Genomic DNA, 20780 nt, shown 5'->3' on the forward strand with positions numbered 1-20780 from the left:
AGCTCCACCCAACTTGCCCTCAAATTTATCCATATTTTCAGTTTATAAAGCATTCTTTCACTTCATAAAGATGCTTTTACTAGCATGCTTCCCTGCAGAGAGGGTCTTTACAGGGTGGTTAGCGGTGTTGGGATTCCACCAAATGTAGCAGAGAAACTTTTTTGACTTAGCTGAGACTCAAAATGTTTTCTTTTGTTCTCTTTTCACTACTCTTATAAATCTCAGATATTTGGAGAGTGTTTGGTTATAAATGTCTTGGGAACTGCTTCTCCCCTCTGATCTTCAGCTCCCTTAGAGTTACCCTTGTGCATCCTGGTTTCTTCTGTGACTTGTGGTTTCCTCTAAGCAGAGTTAAAGTTGAATCATTATCTTTTTTTTATTAATTTGATAACCAAAGCCTCATGAATAGTTCTCCAGCATTTATTCTTAGACTTGGTTTGATAGCTCCTCGGTCTGGTTTTCTGACTCTAGGATTTTGAGACTTTGAGAACACCAGCATCTATACGTGATCTATCGGTCTGCCTGTCTCTGTCTACATTCTCAAACTGAGTGCTTTTTTAACAACCACATTAGCTTTGGATGTCGATAAAGCCCATCATCTCCACAGTCTTGTTTTCAGTATCCACACTTGTCACACTTTCTGCTTTGGAGTAGTGCTGCAGTTTTAGCAGTCCACAGCAACACAGTATGTGTTTGCATCACTTCAGCATTTTCGGTGGGTTCAGCAAACATTCAGTATGCACTGTAATATGCATATAGAGCAATTAAGATTATTCCTTTCTTTAAAAGGGTAATGCAATATAATCTATTTTGCAGAGGGCTCTGTCTTGTTTTTTAAACAACTTTTTGGAATTTTTTTTTATTATAATTAATTATATTTATAATTATATTTAATCCAAATTCCCAACCAGCAAGAAAACAATGGAATAATAATAATAATACTATATATTTGAAACATACTCTGAAGGTTTTATCTTCTATTTTTATTTTATTATAGCACAAGCACTCAAGTCATTGGGTCATTGGGAACGTGGTATTTAGAGGATTGACTGATATATCTTGATCATCCACTGCTTATATATTTTACTGGAATTTTGTAGTTCAGCATTTTAGCTACTGACACCAAATGTGTATATGATATTGCTAAGAAGGGACCTATTAAGGCAAACACTGAAAGAAGTAATGTTCTTTGAAGTGATTTTGGATAGTCATTTATTGTGACCTGGTTCAGTTACTTGCTTCTTCTTTTTTTTTTTTGTAAAGCTGTCAAGCTCAGCAATTTAGCACTCATGAGATGACATATTTAATAGTCCCTTTAACACCAATGAAGGATAGCTGGAGGTTTGAATTTCCCCCAGACACATGTGTCTGTTGACTTTGGTAATAGCTGTTTATGCAGCTGTTTGCTCCTCAGGGAAAACTTTGTTCAACCTGCCTTGTCTTCCATTCAGTGCAGATTCGCCGTTCTCCTGTCTTCATGTCATTTTTGTTTCTCAACTCAATTTGTCTATTTTTATCCAAGTTTCTTTCTCTCTGCTCAGTATCATCTCATTATGACAAGTATTCTTGTATTCATTTTCTCTTTCCCTCTTTTCACTGATCAGACAGCATTTGAGCAGCTAAATTTAAATCTGTGCTTTTCATTTTAAGGCACAATATCCTGAAAAATGAATATAAAAGCCTAGCTGAACATCTGAAATGTTTTGGAGTCGTTGCTTGTAGCGAAACGGTTGAACTGGCATGCCATAATGAACCATTGTGCATCACACATTTTCTTTTCAAAGCATTCTGTAAGACTGACAATCTCTCTATGGTTGTTAAGAGTAAAGCGAAATCTTTAGACTGCTTCAGATTGGTGAGCTGAAGGGACAGTTTAGCTATTTTAGTCGATGATAATTAGTGCCGATTAGTGTTTAATTCTGATAAATGTTGATTCCTGCCAGAGCTCTTACTTTACCCACATGTCCATGATGGCGTTTTCCGATGCACCAATACATAACAAAAGCTCAGACAATAAGCTCCAAATTCTATAGTTATTTATGTTTTTTTGTCAGGCTTGAATATCATTTCTCAGTTGTGTTCTTCATCTTAAAGCATGATGACACCTAATTGTGACAGCCGAATCCTGTATTAAATCCTTCCAGTTTTGGTTTCGACATGGTGCGTTAATTAATGGCATTTGTGTGTTCTTTAATATTTTGCGGCATGCCTAAAGCATAGTGTGAGAAAATGAGTGTGCAGATTTTCCATCTGTTGTGTGTCTGACCGTATGTTACTGCAGCTAGGCACAGTGACGGCTGTCATCAGCATGGCTGACTTGCAGTAACAAGTCTGTTACGGAGAACAGCCTGAAAAGAAGCTAAAGTTAGAGCAGCTTCTTCAAACTCAAATTTCAGATTAAGCAATGACAAGTTCGACACATCTTACTGATTATACATGGCATACATGATGCTGCTTTCCTGTTTGTGAGTCACCTCTTTTTATGTGATTGAAACATACAGTAAATATAGATAAACCTTCCTGTTTTATTATTATTTTAACCTGGTTATATATTGGAATCTATTACTCTTTCCTTTGTCACTGTCTTCTGTTATGCTTTATACCTAAAATATCACTGGCTTGCCATAATGAACTTTATTTCTCTGAAACTCTCTAAAACCATTAAACGATAATTAATGATTGATTTAAACTGCCTAAAACTGAGGCTACTTGTAAAACCACTAAGAGATTCAGTAGCACTTGGGTCAGCAATCAAGACTATGAAACCACCCATAAGACAAAGTATCTGACCTGCAGGGACAGTTCAGTTCAATTGCATCGAATAGTCCATACATGACTGTCTATAAAGGGACCACAGTCACCTTATTGTTATGACTGCGTTGATTTTTATTCCTCTCAGTCCTGCACATCAGTCAATGTTGTGTGTCATCTGAGGTGGTGCTGATTTAAAGTCATTAATGTTTTTTTTGTCATGGAAATTGTATTAATGATTGCTTGTTTAGGCTCTGTATCTTTTTTGTGTTGATTTATTGCTGTGCACTTTATTAACCGTAAGTTGAAACTATCATTGGTTGTATAAAAAACTAATCAGGCTTTCATTATATTTATATTTAACTATAGGCATTATTTTTGAAAAGCCATGACTGTTTTTAATGTCTAGTGGAATAAATGAAGGTTGCATACCCCCACTGTGAAACTGCTTTTACAGGAAGACAAGTGAGACAAATCATTTATTATGTACACCTTTACTCAGTACATGGGATTGACTGTATATTCTTATCAGGACCTCCTGAGGTGAGGAAAGAAGGCCTGGAAATGCAGATCAACCGTCTGGCTGAGCTGATTGGACGCTTGGAGAACAAGGTAGGACTTAAATTCCAATCATCGTAAAAGATCAAATCCTAAACATAGATTCCTTTATGTTCAATTGCATGCCAATATTTTGACCAGCTAACAAAGCATGGCCAGTGACAACATGTTAAAAATGAGCATAATAATAATAATAAAAGGGTGATAGGGTGGAGCTAAGGTTCTCAGAGAATGTATGCATTTTGCACCATTTCTAATCTGGTTCCTGATTAATCCTATGATTTCTGACATAGCAGTTTCTTTCCAATGCTAAAAATAACCAGACATTCACTCATGTTGAGAGATCAGACAAAGCTAATTTTATATTCACTGCAGCAGTCTGAAAGTACGACATCAATTCAGCATCCTGAACACTGAGATTAAGTCAGCCGAGAACATTGAGATCAAGTCAGCCGAGAACATTGAGATCAAGTCAGCAGAGAACATTGATAAACACACCACAAAGCAGAAATAATTTAATTAGAATTTCATGCTGTAAATCTCTATAAATGCCCTACTCACATATGTATTTCATTTATAAACATTCAAGTATATTTTCATCAAAATATTTAAGGCTTTACACAATTTTTTGTTCTTAATCATTGTATTAAAGCAGAAGATTTAGTTTTATTAAAATTCTTCAGTACTTAAATAGAGCTATTTAAATAATAACGGTATTAATTTATCTGTGTAACAAACAGTTAAAGGAAGCATTTTGGGCAAGGATACATAATAGGCTATTTAAGTACTTATCAAATTAGAAAATCATTGTTTGTAACTGATGTAGGCACAACGAATTTTCTAAGCCTAAGGCAGTGGTTGTTTTCAATAAAGATTTTTTTTATTAAATCATGGAAAATATCATTTTAAACATTAGTCTGAGAACTACTGAACTAGTGATTTTTCTCTAATATTTAAATTGCAGTTTTTTTTCCAGTGGATTTAGTACATTAAAAATATACAAATTGATAAACATTTTTAAATAATTTACATTGTTTTATTTTATTATTTTACATTATTCCAAAGCAGCTTAACAGAAATAAATAAAAGACCATTCTATAGAATGTTAATTTTTACTACGTATACTGAAAATCCAACAAACTAATGAGGCAAATGATTCACCCACAAAAAAAAAATAAAATCTCCTTCCAAAAGTTAATTCTGAAGCTGCACTGAAGAATCCAGTCTATTCCCCATTATTCATTGACTTTGGAAAGCTCACTGTATTATTCCTCTGCAAGTTCCTCTAGTAAAAATAGAACAGACATGGATGTTGCTATGTAGATAAGTGTTATAGTGTGGAGAGATGACAGAGACAATGCAGTTTACTGTAGATACGATATTCTTTTAATCATTTGTTTACAGTGTTCTTTTATTGTAAAACATTTGCAATTTTTATGCATACACACATGGATATGTGTATTGTTTGCTGATTTTCATCCTCTAAATCATTCCCAAACATATTTGTACTATACTTTTTTTTTGTCTATTTGTGTAATCATTTCTGTGAATATATCTGTGTTGCATAATATGCCCATGTCAACATTTTTCCATGAATATCTTTGGTAAGTTTATTTATCTTAATTGTTAAGTTTGTAAATTCACTATATCCCCACAGTGTTTTTTTATAGTTTAGTCCATGACTGTTAGCTTTCTATCTTTTTAGAAACCTGCCATTTTCCTAATTTAATTTTGTGTTAATCAATAATCTTAGATGGCAATCTATATTGCCGTACCAACTGCATATCTTTCCTTTTAATCAAATTGCAGAACATTATAAATAATATGCTTTGGTAAGAATAAAAATAAATGAGCTTATGAGGCTAAAATGGAGCTAAATCATCAACACATGCTGATGATACATAAATGGATACAGCAAAATGCCCATCTATCTTTTGCAATGGTGATCATAGTAGGTGATGGTGTACAAACCAGTGAGTTAGAGAGGAACAGCCTGACCAGCTTGGGCTCACAGCTGAATGAGGCATCACTCTCATCACAGCGCTCTTGTTATCTGTATAATGCAGTCCTACTATTCAGGGAAAATGCATTTCCTTCACATCCTGCAGTGGCATCCTTAAGACCTCAATCTCTAGAGCTCCTGCCATTCACTCCCCCCAAGTGACAGCCATCCCAACTCATTCACCACATGATAGATAAGCCATCATCTCCGGCCTCTACAGGAGATCTCTGCAGATGTATAGCATCATTAGCAACCATTATGCATTCAGCTCTTTCAGCCAAGTGGAGAGTGCTGACGCTAGATCTCAGCCACCATCCACATCTATCTCATTCATTTAATGGTATGAAGATGCTTTTTATGATGAGAAAGTAGACAAAGCTGGATTTTTTACATGCATATGTTTTGCATAAACATTGTCAGCATTTTTGCTTTTACATTTACTTATGTGCTCCTCTCAAATAAACCTTATTTAATGTTTAGCTTGATATAAGTAATGCTTTCCTGCCATCTGATTTCATGCTTCCAAATTCATGCTTCTAGATACCTCGCTGAGGAAAAGGTCAGGTCATCCAGATGTGTCTATTTAGGCAACATTTTGGCTTAAGCTGTTACTGTGCTTGAGTGAGCAGTACATCTGCTTTGCTCCTCCTGCATGAATCGCTAAACACAACAGTAATCAGGCAAGCATTTCAACTGGGGAAGTGAACTGTCAACGTATATAGAGATTTAGCTGTAATTAATGCCGATTCTTTCTGTCAGTTGTTGTATGTGTCCTATCTGGTCTCTAGCTAGGCATAAAAATCTGCATAATGTTATCCATGTTCAAAACATGTTTGATATAAACATTTAACATTGTAAATGCTTAAACATTCATGAAAAGATAATCAAATTATTTATTAGGTTGAAACTGTGCATTATCTTTATGGAATTCATAATTCATGAATTATACCATAATGCATGAATATGAATAAGTAGCATTATTAAGGGGGGATTCATATTATTTTGCTTCCAAACCAAGGTGTTCCTATTCATAATACATAATAATGTTTATAATAAGTACAATAATAAAGTCGTTTTGTGTGTGGTGTTTGAAACGGAGATTGACAGATAGGTTAACCATGCCGCATTATTGTATGCATTTGAAAAAATCCAGGTTGAACAGTATAGTCTGAAACTGACCAATGATGACATGGGACTAATTTCTATTTTCCAGATACCACTAATTGGTAGTTTTGTTTGATAGTTACATATATATAATAATATTTCTATAAGTATTAAATTCGTATTTAATACTAATTTATATAATAAATGTAATATAAATGTATATATATAATATATAATATATTTATATAATATAAATGTAATATAAGTAATATAATAAATGTAATTTGCATAGCATGCTTTCATATAAATTATATCCAGTTGTTTCTCATAATCATCCCTAAAACAGTAAAAATGTAAGTAAAAACATCAAAAATTTAAACCTTTCAGTGGGTAAAGTGTATGCAGGCAATATAGACAGAAGATCACCTGGTAGCAAGGACGCTTGTATTCAGAGAAGCTATTTAGTTAATTCGTTTCTGTGACCAGACTGAGAAAGCTTGTGCTTGTGCATGCACTTATCTCTCTGACCTCAGAGTCTGTGTGGATAAGTAGCTGTAGCCGAAAACATCGAAGTAAAACTGATTTTACGAGTGGTTCTTCTGTCTTTATTCCTGTTACAGACAGTCTGGTTTGACCTGCATCAGCGGCTAACCGACACTGATGGTACAGCTAGCGCAGTAAGTACTGGGGCAAACCTCATGCATGTAGAACATGCCATCCATCCATTATGTGGATGTTTAATCGTGGATTTTTCTTAATTGGCTGCATGAGATTTGTAAGACCCTGCTTTTGATGGTAGCTTGATGAGCATGACAGATTATTTTTAAGATAATACACAGCAACTCCTGTCCTGCAGTGTCACACAACAGCACCTGACCTGCCACATCTAAGGAAATAAGCTCGGTCTCCATTCATACAACCACAGCATGCTCAGACATTCATTTTCTTTTTGGCCCGCAAGCATGAGAGCCATAAACAGCCTGGTACATTATCAGTCCAACCTTCTAAGTGCTGGGCAAAAGGCTGCTTTTGCGGTCGTCAGAAAGAGCTTTCCATCAAGCTTTAATTGCATTTTTGTCCCAAAGGAGTCTTTTATCCTTTTTAGAGGAAGAGAAATGCATAGGCATTTGGGTCTTGAGTAGGCCTAATAATTGTCAGAGGTTGTGTGATTGTTAGAATTGCATAAAACTAATGACTTACATTTTTATAAAATGAAGAATGGGAAATGAAATCCCAATAAATCTCAAACCTTCACAGTTTATACATTGACTTCTGTTAAATAATTTACATGTGAATATTTTTTTTTGCATTTGCAGCGAATGTGCTCCATGTGTCAGAAATGATAGATTGTTTGAGAACTGATGCTCTTTGGGATGTCAGGGTTTTCATGGTAGAGAGCTATGAGCACCATGGGAGCACTATGCAAAGTTTCTGATGAAAAATACATGTTAATGGAGCAGCACTGCAACTGCACTTCTGCTCCCCCACCCATGCTAGAGGTCTGAGATCCATGTGAAGTGAGCTTATCTGCATTCTGTCTCTGATTTGCACAAAGATGCGTGTGGTGCATGAAGGGCTGAAAGGAAATTGAATCACGCTTCCTTTACCTCTATTGATTGTTGTTAGTTTTTACACTCAGTTGTCACAGCACAAATAGAATTAGTACAAGCTCTGCTTGAGGGCTCTAGGTGTGTGTGTGTGTGTTTATATGCATATGCATGTTGTAGGGTTTTCAAAACCGAAGGACTATTTTTGCTATTTTTTTTTCAACAAAGATGCTTTCGTATTTACATCTGAGAGTTTATAATCATCTGAATCAAAAAGTGAGACTGATGATATATGCGTTAAAGCACAGAGCATGGAACAACGACAGCATTTGCAGAAAAAACTTTACTTAGTGTCATTAATTTGTGAACTTACAAGACAAAATAAAAAACTTCCTGTTATTTTATGGTGTATATCATAAAATATAGTACAAGGACCCATGTCCTAAACTGAGTTAAACTGTGTCATTAAAAAATTCTTTTGCTGATTTTTATCACTTTCATGATTGTAGTTTCAATGGTTGTTTAATTATAGCCCTTTGGCACTTTGGGCTGTTATCCGACATAAATGCCACATCATTCATAGCAGCTGTCACTGGCTACTTGAAATATATTTGCATGCATTTATTACATTTCATTGTGTTTACTCCAGCATAAAATTTAAATTTAAGAAATATTTTAATTATATTTCAGTGTAGATGGGATTAAATATGAATAAATCATTCAGAAAGGACAGATGGTGAACAAATACAAAATACATACATATAAGAATATGAGGCAACCTGCTGGTTTGGGAGTTTGTCTGTATGTTTGTTTGTTTGTTTCTCCATTAACCTGACCCAAGCACTGTTTGAAAAATCTCAGATTGCTATACAAACTGGCTCGAAATTCGCAAAAGTGATAGTTATATGGCTGCCATTTATATTGACTGCACATACCATACACTTTGTACAGTGACACGTTACTGCCTTTCCTCATTCTTCATCTTCGCTAAAAGGAAATTTTACTGAAAGTCATACAGGAATGATGTTGACAGGACCAGTGGAAGCACCATGTCTCAGAGTTAAAGTAAATTGTGATCATCTGTTCAGTTACTACAGTAAATCTTATTATTAAGTGGCTTCAAACTTTAGGTCCCTGATTTAGTAAATACATTATTTTAAGTTACCAGTCATGAGTTTTGTTCTTGTATTAATGTGTTTTGTCCAGCATTTCCAGGGGCATAATGATAGGATTCACCTTTAATTAAAACAGCAGGTAGTGTTGCTAAATCACAGCTCCAGGTTCATTGTTTAATCCTGAGCTCAGGCATGTGAACAGTCATGTTTTTATGTGTTTCCTCTGGGTTCTCTGGTTTACTCCTACCTTTTAAAAATATACCAGAAGGTGAAAGGTAGTCAGTCTCTTTTAATTGCCCTTAGGTGTAAATAAGTATGTGTATTTATGTCCAGATGAGTGCCTCATGATGGGCTAGCATCTCATCTCATTCCCTCCTTACACCCAGTATAACAGGAATAGGCTCAGAATCTACCTCAATCCTAAACAGGATAAGGTGTTTACTGAAAGTGAGGAAAATACTTGAAGATATTTGGAGGATTTAACAGATAGAGATAGTGGAGACCTGTGACTTACTGAAGGCCGTACAGAAAATGCCAAAGCACAGAGTTGTGCTCACACCTAAAGTTTCAGAACCCAAATTGTACCTCATGTTCCTGTTTCTAGCATTAAGAAGGTTTACTAAAAATCCAGATTATAATAGCCCTTCTTTTAATTAGACACTCTGTCAATGCCAGTCCTAAAACTACATGATAAGTAGGTATTCTGTTACAGTTTCTCTCAGTGGATTTTTAAGGCTTCATTATGCAGTATTCTAACTTTCACTGGCTTTAATAATCCCCATGCATGCCTTTTCAAGACCAGCGTGTAGGACTATGCATCATCTGGATTGTCGAAATGAAAAAAGAAAAGAAGCGACAGGAGGAGAGAGATATAAAGAGCTTGGCAAAGGTTGGCAGGAGAGCAAGTGAGAAGGAGAGAGAAATTGAAAACCCTGAAGGGAAATACATAACAGCTTATCTGAAAGCCATCCTGCTCATTTAGGGCCATTATCATGGAGAGGGTTGCAGAAAGAGCACATACATCGCCTAAGATGCAAGCTTACTGTATCAGTGCTCAAACAATTCTGTTCTCCAAGCCTAGTCCCTTTAATCCTGTTTAAGAGGAGCTCAATATTTAAATATATGCAAATGATTATGAGGGGAGAAATGAACCTGTAATTTAAACACCGTTCTGGGAGCAGGAGAGATGGGTGGAATGCAGGAGAGACAGCAAAAAAGGGAGGATGGTATTCCCCAGTTTCCATGGAAACTGAAATTTCCATACTCCTTTTTTGAGGTTTCATCCCTCTGTCCTACCCTATCTCACACAGTAGTACCTCGTTCCACTTACACACTACAGAATACACATCACAGTACAGACCCACAGGATATTCTACTAGCAAGAGAGCTCAAAGCTTGAATAGACATTTTCAGACAGCTCAATTTCATGCATTATTAAAACACAACAAAAACTCGCTGTAGTCTCATAAACCTTTTATACTTATAAATACAATATAGGTTTTGACGGCAGATAGCAAAGGCATGCCTCATACTCTGAGGAGGGGAAATACTAAAAAATCTCCCATTACTTAATGCTCAAGACTGATTGTTTGTTTGAAACTGTACTGAATAAAGCATGACACGTTACAATTTATGCAACACGCAAATCGGGAGTAAATACAAACAGCAGTCAGATAATTCAATAAGGAAGTGCTATAGAAATAGAGCAAAGAATATGAAATATGTGCAAAATATTGTGAACTGTAATTTGCTAGCCTTCAGGGTTTTAACAGACTACAAAAATCTCCCATTGAGCACAGTGATTGTTTATAGTTATTTTATGAGGCATCTTCCACCCAGTCCGACAAGCACACTGCGGTTTAGCCAAGCCTTTGACGACTACATGCTGTGCAAGAAAACTAACAAACTAATACAATCCAAATTGAGCCCTTTCAGAATAACTCTGTGGTTATATATCTAGGAGAAATCACAAATAAATTGTTGTACTAAAGATTAAACTGAACTTCTTCTTACTTAAAAAAACAACAACAGGGGGACATGTTATTGTGACTGAGAGTGGGCGTGGGTCAGTAAGCGAGTTTTCCTAATTGCATTTTAAAGTGTGTTGATGGTGCTATTGATATAGTTCAGGGTTTATGAACAGGAATCATGTTGTTTCTTGTCCAGGCCTTGGGGAAACTAGCCTACATAATTGAGCCATAAAATGGAAGTCTCTCATACTTGTAATTACTCCTTATTACTCCTCCCTGGATGAAAAGTTAGATAATCGATGATACACTTAAAAACATTATTTGCATAAAAGATTGCAAGTCATCAAACTATAAAAATCATCATCCTAACAAATAAAAAAACCTTGATTGGTGAACTATTCAAATTATTATACACAGTAGTGGGGTGTCTATATATCACAGGTCAGGGAGAGCTCAAACACATACACAATTCAGGAAGGGGTCAGCATGGGTTCTCTAATCGGCCTGCTGCTGCTTAGTCCCATATGCAGCAAGCTTTAATGCGGTGTGTGTTCTGACACATTTCGTTATAGTCAGCATTAAATTTTTCAGCACTGTTTGCTGGATAGCTTTTCAGTGGGATCAGATCAGGCAGGCTAGCCTTCAGTTCTTACATGCATCAGTGAGCCTGGCACCCTTAAGTCTGTCAACGGTTCACTAGTTGTCCTTCCTTGTACCACTTTTGGTAGGTACTAACCATTCAGACTGCAAATACTCCTTATGATCTGCTCTTTTTGAGATTCCCTGACCCAATTGTCTAGCCATACATTGGCCCTTGTCAGAAACTCTTTGATCTTTACCTATGCCCATTTTTCCTGCTTCTGAAAAACTAACAAGAACTGTCCATTCACTTGGTGTCTAATATATCCCATCTCTTGGTAGGTGTCAATAGAATGAGATAATTTACTTCACCTTCAACTGCTTAGCATTTATCAGTGATTTAACAAATGTTAGTTTTCATAACATCCTACTTTTGCAACTCTAAAAGAATAATTTCCACTTCATTTGAGTGACCCCTGAATTGGTCACAGTTTGGGATGCTGTACAATCACTGGAAAGCATTCTCATTAAGCCATTTAGCTTCATAGAGTTTAGAAATGTTTATATGAGTTGTCTACTGGGTATTAATAGACCTCCATTGGTCCAGGAATGATGTTTCCCCAATGCATATTTATTGAGTTATCTTGTTTATGAGTTTTCAGTTGACAAAAACTGCACATGCTGTATCAAGCAGATTTGAATTTCTTTTTAAGAATCAATTTGTGACTCCCAGGTGGCACCAAAACCTTTGTCTTCTCATTGGAATATAACAAGTTCACATTCTAATGATCTCCCTGCCAAGATCTTAATGGGTTTCTCAAAAATTTCAGCGTCTCCTTGTTCTCAACAGTAAAGTAAATAATTAATTTAATTAATTAATTTTATAGAACGTTTGTGATTATATGCACTTTGCGTTTTCACAGTTTTTTTCTCTGGACAATACGAGAGGTGTGGTTACAATTTTATATAAACAAATGTCATTAAAGAACAAGATTAAAAACAAGATTCTAGACCAATTGAAAGATGATGACTAATAAAACTTCATCCCCAGGGAGCATAGTTATTATTGCCAGGGGTTTAAGATGGCACTCATTAACCAATTTGAGTCTCCATATCTTGTCTGTTTCTCCAACACTGTGCTACTGATTTCTTTAATATGTTTCCTTATTATCTCTCTCGCTTTCATCCTGCAGTCCCTCCACCTGATTCGCCAAGAGATGAAGGTATCGCAGAAGCAGCTGGGAGAGTTCTGTGAGGCTCTGAAGCAGTATCTGAAGAATGTCTCTGCCCAGAGGGACTGTTTCCAGTGAGTGTGTGTGTGTGTGTGTGTGTGTGTGTGTGTGTGTGTGTGTGTGTGTGTGTGTGTGTGTGTGTGTGTGTGTGTGCACACGCGTTTGTGTGTGTTTATGCATGTATTAATGGTTGGAGCCATTCTTGTGTATACTACTTTAATTTTTTTTTAACTGCCTATAATCTTTAAGCAGTCCATGACCAAATTATGGTGTGTGTCATTTTCAGATATTATTTATTCTACTGTGTTATTACCTTTGATTCAAAGGAAAGACTCCAGTGAATCTGGCTGCCCAGGAACCAAAGACAAACCTGTTTGGCCAGATGTTATTTTAGCTCATGAATTAATGATTAAAACAAGGGGGAATAAATAAGTAATTCTGTGACCTTGATATGGTTTTAAAACCTTAAAATTTATGCAGTATGAATTTGAAGCAAATAATTTATTCTTATATTAAATCAATCTTGGTAAAATGTCATTAATATTTGAAGATTAAATGTTGGAACACATTTTTAAAAAATCACAGACGTAATACACCAAAGCTTCAAAGCCTTTATTTTGCACAGGGGGTCTACTGTGCACTACACATAATCACAGAAATTTCTGTATTTCTTTGATAAAAAGGGATCTCATAAAGAATGTCTCAACCCAGAATACCTTTTCTAATAAAGTATGTTTGTGGTGAGATGTCTTTGCTAAGACAGGTAGGATTTGCTAAGACAGTGTGCACTTTTATTTAAATTATGGAATGAATATTGAACATTTTGAGGCATCTGCAGAAAGGAAAATCCACTGAACAGCTTACACGGTAGTGACAGTAGTGATCAAAAGCAGAAATTGAACAGTGTGTGCATCTTAATCATCCTGTCTAAAAAATATATCTATTGAAAGATATAGAAGTATATTTATGTTTGGGATAGTTCATTTGTACCATTTGTCAAAGGCTATCCACAGGGATCGGGTCTAATGAAGAGCCTTACAGTTTTTGACAGAATGTTTTACTGCCATCATGATGCATGTGAGGTTTCTAAATAATGGATGGAGTGCAATGTTCAGGTTCTGAATAGTTCCCATTACTCAAGAATTGACATTTAATTCATTTCCTGGCACTTTCTCCTTTTATACATACTGCCGCTTAGTTTTTTTCCAGTATCTTTTTCTTCCTATTTACATTTACTTACATAAGTGTGTGTTTGGGTAGGATGTTCTATTAAAATCAGTCACATTCTTGTATACCTGAGAAGGAATTTTTAGTTGCCCAAATGAAAACACACACAGAGACAAAAGCGTTTCCAGTCCAGTAGTTTTCACTCTAAGCAGGTGTTGTCTGATAAAGTTAATTTAGGACATTCACTGGGTGGTGTGTTCAATAAAGTAGTGCAGTGCTTTATTAACAGAGCTGTAAGCACTAGCCGCAGGATTACTGCCTCTAATGAAAGCGGTGAGGCGGTCAATACACATTGTTAGGTTTATCTACACATATGATGTAAGCTGCATGCAATACAAAGAACTACTGCCATCCAGTGGAGTCTTGGTCTCTGAATTATGACTTTGTGTCAGTACAGTGAAGAATTTAATTTCTAAGTTCCTTCACTGAAATAATAACAACTGTTTTGTTCCAGTACATTAAATCCTAGCAGGAAAATGAATTGTTTTTTACACTCTACTTATGTGCCTTGTTTTCTTATGCTCTGTTTCCTCTCTCTCTCTCTCTCTCTCTCTCTCTCTCTCTCTCTTTTCAGCGTGACTGCAGTGCGGCTTCCTGACGGCCTCTCTTTTGTTGTGTATGAGTTCTGGGATGGGGAGGAGGAATGGAAAAGGTTTCTCAGCTTGCTTTTTGCATGTGCTCTTTTGTCCATCACCTTGTACTACTGTCCATAATAATCGAAAGTCTGAACTGGCTTCACTGCCCCGCTGTTGTGTGGTGATATCTGCAGTGCTTACCTACTGTACTATAGATTAGGGGTTTATGACTTATTGATGCTTCAGGGGATTTGCTGTGAAAGTAATGTTCTCACCAGCAGCAGGTGCTTTATTAATAATTTAATCAAACATAGATTTTGGCAGATTGAGTACCGGAAGCTGATGGTTAAATTTGGTACCAAATGTTATAAAGCAATAGCCTCAATTGTGAGTGCAAAGCTTGACTGATTTTATATTGTGTTATTGTTTTACATATAATACTATCTATCTATCTATCTATCTATCTATCTATCTATCTATCTATCTATCTATCTATCTATCTATCTATCTATCTATCTATCTATCTATCTTTCTATCTATCTCTTTAGAATTCAATTGTCATTTTTTACACCCACTATTTGTTTATCTGTATCTGCTTTTTCATCAGACACCTCCAGAGTGCAGCATGCAAGGCCTTCCAGCATGTGAAAGTGGACACATTGTGCCAGCCTGAGGTCATGTCCACTGTGGCTGTGCCAGGTGAGGCAGATTGTAATCTGACTGAACACTGATGCTATTTGTAGTGCAGTATTTTTATGTTACCCAGGTGGCTTTCAGAGAAACAAATGGTGTAAGAAGTTATTTTAAAATGTGAAGAAAAATCTGGCTTATTTGTAGTTATCATTTCAGGCATTTATGTTTCAGCAGCACAGTTCATAAAACTATGCAAATACAGATCAAAAGATTTAATTAATATTCATATTAAACAGTGTGATCTCTGTGACTTTAACTGTGGCATGGTTGGTACCAGTACTGCTGGTTAAATGCAGATGTTTAGAATAAACAAATAATGTACAGTAAGTAACAAATAATCCTTCCATTTGTAAAAATGGCTGTAAATTTTGTGTTGCAACTCTTGAATTAAATATGGAAAGTTTATACTTGTACACATCTTCACCGTTTCACTTCAAATCCATTGTGGTGGTATAAATAAATTAATATTGTGTAACTCTTTAAATACTTGACCTAAGTGTACATAGATTCATACTGTAAAGTATTCACGGAGGTTTTTAATGAAGAACAAACGGGCAAGGCAGAAAACGGCAACCAGAACGAAAACTACAGGTTTACTAAACCTGGTGAAAGCTATGACCAGAAAGTTCTGAGAACTAACAGAGTCCCGCAAACAAAGAGTAACCAAACCAGAAACGTAGTGTCTGTAGCTTGTGTAGTCCAGCAATGTTCATCAGCCTAAACTGTAGAACAGACAATGAGCTGGTGTGTGAACAGAGGTTATATAGCAAGGGGGCTGATGAGTGCCAGGTGCAGAGGATTAGTAGGTAGGAGAGCTGCTTGGAGTGAAAGGTCTGGCTGGTGGATTTCTGACAATAATATAATATAATATAATATAATATAATATAATATAATATAATATAATATAATATAATATTATTTTCCAATAAGTTTAAACTAAATAAAATCTTTAATTACCAAATATTCCTAATTACTGTATCCTGGAAAAAAAATGCTTTATTTTTATACAAACACCAGTATAATAATCTAAAGCCATGACTACATCTTTGCAACTTACTTACTGAATGTGCTCATAACTTTAATTTAATAAAAGAATATCACTACACTGCTTAAGAAATCATACTTTCTTAACTACACATACATAATACCACAATCTTTCCATGATTACGCAAAATACATATACAGTAGCTCAAAAAAGTGAGTACACCCCTCACATTTCAGCAATCATTTTAATTTATCTTCCCAAGAGACAATACTATAGAAATAAAATTTGGATGTATTTTAGAGTAGTTAATGTGCAGCTTGTATAGCAGTACAGATTTACTGTCCTCTGAAAATAACTCATCATACAGCAATTATTGTCTAAATAACTGCCAAACAAAGTGAGTACACCCTAAGTAGGAACAGCTGTACTTCATACAACTATGTGTCCTATTAATCATGTGTTTGTCTGCTTGACAGGACCATACACATTTGTGTGTCTTGTATTAGAGCAGTTAAATTTGGTGCTTTGATTACAATTCTCTCATACTGAACACTGGATCTTTAACATGGCACCTCATGGCAAAGAACTATCTGAGAATTTGAGAATTAGAATTGTTGCTCTTCACAAAGATGGCCTAGACTATAAGGAGGTCAGTAACACCTTGAAACACATTTGGAACAGGCCCCGCAAGGGTCGATCAAAGAAATTGAGTCCTCGTGCTATGCATCAGGTGCAGAAGCTGCTTCAAAAAACAGACACGAGTGCTGCCAGCATTGCTCTAGAGGTTGCAGAAGGTCAGTTTGTCAGTGCTTAGACCATACTGCAACAAGTCAGTTTGCATGGCCATCATCCCAGAAGGAACCATCTTGCCGTTTTGACCGCGCCTCCCCGTATTTCAGGACACCCAAGACATTAGCTCAGGGCAGATTATCTTACTGGTTTCCTAGCCCCCGAGAATATTATTGCCACCCTGCCTGCTCTGGTTTCTGCTCCTGCTCCTCTTCCTGCTTCCGCTCCTGTTCCTGACCCCGGGTTTGCTCTGCTCTGTTTTTGACTTTGGACTTGGTTTTTGGTTTGTGTTTTTTGCTCTGTCTTCATTGTTCTGTTTGCAGGCTCTATTGGACTGTTTTTTTTTTAGGGGGGATCTGGTTTAGTCTCTGCCTGCATTGCCCTGTTTAGACCCTGGACTGTTTTTTTTGGACTTTGTTTTTTGCCTTTGACCCATTACCCTTTCTGTTGTCTTTGTTGTTTGCCTGTTCCCCATTAAAGCCTGTTTTCTCCTTACCCTGTCGCATCCTGAATTTGGGTCCACCCAATCACCCGTGTTTCTTGACAACAGTTTGCTGAAGACAACCTGTCCAAGAGCAAGAATTACTGTTACTATGTCCTGTGGTCCGATGAGACTAAGATAAATTTGTTTGGCTCAAATGGTGTCCAGCATGTGAGGTGACGCCCTGTACCAACATAATAATGACCCCAAACACACAGCCAAGATTCCAACTGCTGAGGAAGCTGAAGGTGATGAAGTGGCCAAGAATGTCTCCAGACCTGAACCCTATTGAGCACCTGTGGGGCATCCTCAAGCAGAAGGTGGAGAAGTGCTATGTGTAACATCCAGCAGATCCATGATTTCATTATGGAGGAGTGGAAGAGGATTAAAGCAACAATCTTGTGCAGCTCTGGTGAATTCCATGCCCAGGATGATTAAGGCAGTGCTGGATAACAGTGGTGCTCACACAAAATATTGACACATTGGACAGAGTTTTGACATGTTCACTTCGGGTGTACTCACTTTTGTTGCCTTGATAAGATCTACTAAAATGGTTGCTGAAATGTGAGGGGTGTACTCACTTTTGTAAGATACTGTAAGGTTGACTGCTACATTGAAGTTTTTCAATAGGACATAAATGCATTTTACTAAAACACTTATATTTAAAGGAATACATTTCATTCATTCATTAAACTTTTAAACCTAAATATTATTGTAAACTGTACTGTGACAATGTTCATTGTTAGAAATTACAATACAAATACATTTAAATGTAATTCATGATGTGTATCATATAATCTCATAATATTAAGTCTGACCACAATGATTCTGATACATTCTGTTCTTGCTATTTCTAGCCGCCTGGTGCAGCGTTAGCAGAGACTGAATGGAACAGAGCCAGTGTGGACGGCCAGGGAGGAAGGCCTCGTCTTACAGCTGAATAGCCACACGCCTTCCCTACATATATACCCCTCTCCTTAAGCCTCCATATTTCCCATGATCTCTCAAAGCTCTCTCTATCTCTTCTGCCCTTTCCCCTTCTCTTTTGTATCTACTGTTTACATGCTGTTGGATTGACTGCGGAGAATGTGATACATCATAAAACACCTCCCTAAAGCTATTCAGGTTGCTTTCAGGAATCGTATAAAATATTCTCTGGACTGCTTTGTGTCTTCTGGGTGGATCAAAACAGTGAAAAGAAAATGTACCTATCAGTAGTCTCTGGTTGTAATAAGAGTTAGAGTAACAGAAAACTAAGTAAATTTAATGTCTATAGTCTGCTTTTCTTGAAATTGTCCAGCAGCTGAGGACTTTTACATGTTATGGACGCGAAGATCTGTCAGGATTTAATGGCCAGTTGAGCTGCTTTTTTCAGCCAAAACAATTTTAATCTACTGGGGGAAGGTACACAACCAGAGACGCAGAACAGCAGCAGCAAAGAATGTTGTGTAATAAATGTTTACTTACATGAAGTTTACAGATCTAGTCAAAATCTGACATGCTGAGAGAAAAATGGTCTTAAAATATTTTAGCTTAAAACAGAACCACAGTATATGGATTGTTTATTGATAGTAAATATATTGGTTGTTGAACGTTTATACTGAGTCGAATGAACTCATGTCCTCTAACACTAAATCCCTTAAATCTTTTGTTGTGCATTTCATTACATAATTTAATGAGCGGTTTACTGTTTACAAAGAGACTTATACAACACGATTTGAAAATGAACTGTTAATCCTTATTAATTATTAACAATTAGAATCTTACCACCTCTAACCAAACATCCTTTGTACTAATTATGGCATGCAGGTTTTATGTATTTGTGAATGGAAATTTGTCAAATTGCTTGGGCTCCCGTATGATGTGAACTGGTCTGAGGTGAAGCAAATGTCCACAATGCTGTGGTACATTCCTAACCGTTTTCTTCCCCATGAAACTTGGCTTCACTTTCCCCATCCCTCACGTGAGTGCATGTTTCAATGAATGTCCAGTAACTTATTCGCTGTAGTATTTAGATATGCTACTTTCAATGGATTTTGTGCATTTCTTAATTTTATATTACTTAAATTAAAAACACCGGAACTGAGAAATACATAAAAAACACTAGAAATCATGTATGAACAGGCACTTTTATGGCATTGTTTAACAGAACACTAATTCTTATACCTGTGTATGTTTCCGTAAAGAAATAGCTTTCTCTCTTGAAATTGATTGTAGAGACTTATTGCAGGGATGCAAATATTATATTTGTCTTAACTTTGTTAACCTAGATTATGTAGTGATGTAATTCAACAGAATTAAAGGTTTAACGTGAATGAAAACGGTCTCCTTTTGCGGTCTTTACACATTTTGTTTCAAATAAACCACAGAAATGTTTTTTTAAAAGGCTAACTGTTAACTTTAAGAATTAATCCATTAACATAAATGAATGGCAGTGTGAAAATCTTACCACACTTTGGGCAATCAGTGTGATGAGTGACTCAACACTAAATAGCCTGCATGATTTAAGATTAATTATTGAAATAGGAGTGTTGATATAAATGTGAAAAATGTGTTGGAGGCAATATGAGACATTACCTCATGGACCTTAAGCTTAAAAAGGGGAGCTGGAAATTAATTTCAATAGTTAAATATAATCATATATTAGTTCACTCTTAATTAGAAATATATATATTTTTTGTGATACTATTACATTTTATATATGTTAGCACTGTAGAACTAAAATGACAGAATTAAGGATTACATCCAGGTCTATAATTGTAGATTTTGTGGCAGTGAATTCATCAAGGTTTATGGTCAGCAAGCTTATTTCATGCAGAACAGATTTCTGTTCTTGGCTGAAAGACATGAAGCACAAAGTGGTCTCCTATTGTTGTTGCTCATAAAACTTTTTTCTGCTCACCACAGTTGGTTGAAAGGTAACTTTCAACCAACAGTTAAAGCCACAAATGCCACAGTTAAAGCCACTGTAATGCTACCACCCTTCCCCACGTTCCGATATTTGTTGTGAACATTGTCAAGTGCCAACCTGTTTAGGCATGATTATATGCATCATGCGGCTGCCACATTTAGTTGGCAAGATAGGATACAGGTATTCCTATTAGGAAAAACAGGAACACCTGCTCATGAACTTGATGAGTGTGTATACACTGCTCACCAAAACGTTTCAAAC

General features: G+C 36.2%; 1 protein-coding gene across 2 annotated transcripts in view; it reads left to right on the forward strand.

The window, feature by feature from the left end:
- Positions 1-19929, forward strand: part of necab2 (N-terminal EF-hand calcium binding protein 2) — an 84491-nt gene extending 64562 nt beyond the window's left edge. The window contains exons 8-13 of one of the 2 annotated variants that reach the window (XM_083552703.1): positions 3284-3363; positions 7036-7092; positions 12820-12932; positions 14660-14737; positions 15268-15359; positions 18466-19929. In XM_083552703.1, coding sequence (XP_083408829.1) covers positions 3284-3363; positions 7036-7092; positions 12820-12932; positions 14660-14737; positions 15268-15359; positions 18466-18494 — 449 coding nt within the window. In that variant the 3' untranslated portion in view covers positions 18495-19929. The remainder of the gene's footprint in view (positions 1-3283; positions 3364-7035; positions 7093-12819; positions 12933-14659; positions 14738-15267; positions 15360-18465) is intronic. The other variant, XM_083552704.1, reaches the window with a different exon arrangement.
- Positions 19930-20780: the final 851 nt, after the last annotated feature.

The sequence above is a fragment of the Silurus aristotelis genome, assembly GCF_946808225.1.
Source record: "Silurus aristotelis genome assembly, chromosome: 10".
NCBI lineage: Eukaryota > Metazoa > Chordata > Actinopteri > Siluriformes > Siluridae > Silurus > Silurus aristotelis.